This window comes from Daphnia carinata, chromosome 4 (assembly GCF_022539665.2).
Source record: "Daphnia carinata strain CSIRO-1 chromosome 4, CSIRO_AGI_Dcar_HiC_V3, whole genome shotgun sequence".
Taxonomy (NCBI): domain Eukaryota; kingdom Metazoa; phylum Arthropoda; class Branchiopoda; order Diplostraca; family Daphniidae; genus Daphnia; species Daphnia carinata.
In genome coordinates, this window is record NC_081334.1 from 9,386,352 (window position 1) to 9,390,802 (window position 4,451).

At 42.6% G+C, this 4,451-nt stretch overlaps 1 protein-coding gene across 1 annotated transcript; it reads left to right on the forward strand.

Moving 5' to 3' along the window:
• Window positions 1-734: 734 nt before the first annotated feature.
• Window positions 735-4,135, forward strand: LOC130692720 (pro-resilin-like). Its single transcript, XM_059495160.1, has 6 exons — window positions 735-759; window positions 808-893; window positions 1,324-1,390; window positions 3,392-3,433; window positions 3,569-3,708; window positions 3,782-4,135. The coding sequence occupies exons 1-6, from the start codon at window positions 735-737 to the stop codon at window positions 4,133-4,135; spliced, it is 714 nt and encodes a 237-aa protein (XP_059351143.1).
• The last annotated feature ends 316 nt before the right edge of the window (window positions 4,136-4,451 follow it).

Sequence of the window (4,451 nt, forward strand, 5' to 3'; positions counted from 1 at the left end):
ACATTTAAGTGACTTACCCTTACCGCGGGGAGTCTTTAGACGATTGGTAGTCGTCTGCAATGTCCGGCAAAGGGCTGCTTGTTGCTCTACTGCTGGCAGGAGTATCGGATCGCCCGATCCGATCAGACTGCAAAAGATCGGATCGGCGATCAAATTTTGCCGATCATTTTTACCGATAATTTTTGTGCGGCATTTAAAGCTGAAAATTCACACTGTTTAACGAATGTAGCATTGGCTGTCACAGCGACAGTCACTGACGGCCATTCAGGGAGAACACTAAACAGTTTCCCTCAATTGGCATTCGCAAAAAGAGTAATGAAAGAGAACCATGCGACTGCAAAATCTACAGCTAGATGGCGAAAAGTTTGATCGCTAAAAACGATCGGATCGGCGATCCCAAAAAATTGATCGCGATCCGATCGTCGATCCGTTTCTCAAAAGATGGGATCGGCGATCAATTTTTGATCGCGATCGCGGTAATGACTACCACCGGTAGCCGGTGAAATAGGACTGAAACGAAATAGACTGGAGAAATAGGACCGAGAGAAATAGGACTGACTTTTAAAACTTTTAGGACAGTCTCATTTCTCCATGGCATCAGTCCTATTTCTCCTCGGCATTAGTCCTATTTCTGGTAGAAATAGGACTGGAAATTTTCAGTTCTATTTCTCCAGTCCTATTCCGTTTCAGTCCTATTTCATCGCCAATCCTACCACCAGCCAATATACATAAAAATGGAAGTCGAACCAATCTCTTTTGGTATTTTAAATTTTAGGCTTGCCTAATGTTGCTTTACTTCGAATTTAGTATTCCATCGCAAGGGACTTCTCAAGCCTCTTCCTTCTTCAGCAAAGTTAGCTGCGCTACAATTCTCGCAGTCTTGGACAAAAGTTGTAAGTGAATTGCCTTCTTCGTTATAATTACGCCAATAACCTTTATATTCCCAAGTAGTGACATGTTTCAAATCTTATCATTTAGAACCATATCATCTTCTCCTTCAGTCCCACGCAAAATTGGATATTAAAATTCAAAGTTTTCCTCTTCTTCGCTTCATGGTCGGTCTGTACCTCGCTCTTCGCCTCGTTTTCGCCTTACCCGTCGCACCGTCTTCGCCTAAAGCAGTCAAGAAAATTCGGGGATAGAAAGAAATCGGCGACGAAGGCGTCAGATCGTCGATGAGAAAGAATTTTTGCGTTTTCTGACATTTTTCGTTGTCGACATTTAGTGGTATGTTATGAAAAAAAGCATATCGTGGCGAATCTGAATATTGACCCTTAATTAAAAAAATAAATTTATAATTTATTCCTAAAAAATATAAATCAGGCCTCAGCAGGCGCTGGAGCTGGGCAAAACTACGGAGCTCAGTCTGGTGCTGCCCAACAAGAACAGGGTCTCGGTGCTCAAACCTTCTGCTAGCGCCGGAGAGGACAAGGTTATGACGCTCTCAGAATGGAGCTGCCCAACAGCAAACAAGGCTATAGTGCCTGCCGCAGCTGGACAAAATTACGGTTCACAAAACGGAGGTGCCCAAAAGCAGCATGGGTACGGCTCATCCACCACTTAGCAGAAACCAACGAATACATACAACAGCAACGGCAACGGAAACGGACCGTCCACATCTGCCTCATCCAACGCACAGGAGGTACTGAAGTAGTCACTTTCTTGATTTAGCGAACACTCAATAACATCTACCGAAATTCTATTAAACAGAAACCCCCTATGCCATTTGAGTATGCCTGGGCCGTCAAGGATGAGCCAACCAAGAACGACTACGCTCGTGAAACTAAGTGCGACGGCAAAATTGTGACTGGATCTTACCGCGTTGCCTTGCCCGATGGCCGCATTCAAATTGTTTCCTATCGGGGTGATGAAAACTGCTACGTCGCTGGTGTCATGTACGAAGGTGAGGCCCAGTATCCCGCACCATCCACCTGCAACGGCAATTACGAAAATAGCAATGGCTTTGGGAATAGAGGCAGCAACTATGGCAGTGCCAAGCCGATTTCCAACAATAAGCCGAATATTTCATATTAAAATTTATAAAATTATTGATTTATATATTGAAATAATGATAACTATTTCCGTTTGGCTTGCGATGAGATTCAAATAAATCTAATACATTTTAAGAAAAAGATAATAATGTTTATTCATTTTTATGTTCACCTGTAATTATGATTTTGCATGAATCATTCAAAATTGGGTATTCGATTGCCTCCGAAAGCTTTCATAGCATTCCTTTCAAATACTTATTTTTACACAGTCTATAATCGAATAAAAATCTTTTTTATATTCATAGGTAAATTACGAACAACGTCCATCTTCCAATATCGGTGTATTTCTTACTAAATATCGTTCATGAAAGGTCTAGAATCAAGTTAGATAAATCACGCAATATTACCTCAGAGGTAGGAAAACAAAGCAGAATGAAGATTTCAGAAAACAAATTCATAGGGTGCTCTGTTTTACCCACGATGACGTCAATTTTTAACGCGAGCATGCATCACCCGTTTTTACCTTTTCTCACGCACAAAGAGGTCTTGGCCATTCAAACATGGTACCTTTAAGAATGAAAATGATGCCTGAGAGATTGATCAGTACTCTCGATGCAAAGCTTCTCGTGAAAAGGTTGTAGCCATATGAAATGAGGTTAATACGTGAACAGATTCTTTGGTGTCATGAAGAACCCAATTTACTGAAATCACTGACTTTCTCCTTCGCAACGTATGAGACTTGCAAAAAAGAACGCTAAATGTCCGATGCAATTTACCTACACCACTCCTTTTGTTGCACGGTAGATTTCCGACCTTCATGCGTCTTGCGGCAAATTGACCGTAATACTAGGTCATATACGGAAGCCTTGTTTTGATGAAAGTGAAAGGGCGAGATGGAACGGGAGGATGAACGAAAAGGTACCAACATCCTCCCGACATGTGCGCGCCCCAATATGCTGCGCGCCACACATGGTCGTCAGGTGCCCAACGTGTTTTGAACGAGATGGCATGAGAAAAAAAAAACGAACATTTGATTGCTTTCATGCCTGTGTGGACGCAAGCTTCGCACGAAGAAGTGCTTTCGCAACAGATTAATATATCATTTGCTTTCCGGAACAAGATGAACAAGGTAGGAAAAGTTTTACTGAGCTACGTGCAGAAAAGCTGCCTTCTATTGTAACATCACTTTCAATTTAGTCTTCAACTGTATTTTGCTCGTTTGTTTTTTAATATTCAACTTACATACATATTTGTTTTGGTTTTTTTTCTTTTTTCTTTCAAACATTACATTATTTTAGCTGCTTTGGTCCCGTGGCTATGGCAGCAGAGTTATGGCGGCCAAGCTGGGCAGCAACAGCAGAAACAGGCATACGGAGCTCATTCCGGAGCGGCTCAACAAGATTATGGTGCTCAAGTATCTGCTAGCGCTGGAGCTGGACAGGGTTATGGTGCTCAAAATGGAGCTGCCCAACAGCAACAAAGCTATGGTTCTCAGGTATCAGCAGGCGCCGGAGCTGGACAAAACTATGGAGCTCATTCTGGTGCCACCCAACAACAACAGGGTTATGGCGCTCAAGCTTACGGTTTACAAAACGGAGGTGCCCAGCAGCAACAAGGTTACGGCGCATCCAGCATTCCCCAGAAACCAACGAATACTTACAACAGCAATGGAAACGGAAACAAACCTTCCGCATCTGCTTCATCCTATGAACAGGAGGTATTGATGCAACACCATTCTTAACTTAACTGCGAGAATGTTTTCTAACATCTATCGAAATTCTATTAAACAGCAACCCCCGATGCCATACGAATTCGCTTGGGCCGTCAAGAATGAGCCAACCGAGAACGACTACGCTCATGAAGCCAAGAGCGATAGCAAAGTTGTGATCGGATCTTACCACGTTCTTCTTCCCGGTGGCCCCACTCAGATCGTTTCTTGCCGAGCCGATGAGAACGGCTACGTCGCTAATGCCAAGTATGAAGGTGAGGCCCAGTTCCCCGCACCGTCCAACGGTAACGGGAACTACGGGAACGGCAATGGCTCTGGAAATGGAAGTAAAAACTATGGAAATGGTAATAACAGCGGCAACAACAATTACGGAAGCGGCAATGATCGAGTGAACAGCAACAAGCCATCATATTAATGTTTTTCAAATTCATTGATTTCGGCTTCTACAAATTTTATAAGAATCTTAACGATATTGTGCGCAGCCAATTGAAAAGAAATAAACCTATTCAAGTAAATGAAGGCATTCGAAGTTAATTACAATCCAAAAAGCTTTCCTGTATTCCCATCACGTCCCCATGTTTTTCTCATTGGAAAGTAAAAAGGGGTGTACTGATTTGATGTAATACTGATTATGCATGACAAAACCATGGGCGGTACTGTGGTATAAACTCACTTCCATAAAATGCACTGCCAACATAGCCACTCAAGAGAAAATGAATCATTACTTCGAC

Coding starts and splice junctions, on each gene's coding strand:
- LOC130692720 (XM_059495160.1), top strand. CDS start 735: ATGGAAGTCGAACCAATCTCTTTTG. Junction 3,434..3,568: donor TAGCGCTGGAGCTGGACAGG/GTTATGGTGCTC, acceptor ATGGCGCTCAAG/CTTACGGTTTACAAAACGGA. Junction 3,709..3,781: donor CTTCATCCTATGAACAGGAG/GTATTGATGCAA, acceptor TCTATTAAACAG/CAACCCCCGATGCCATACGA.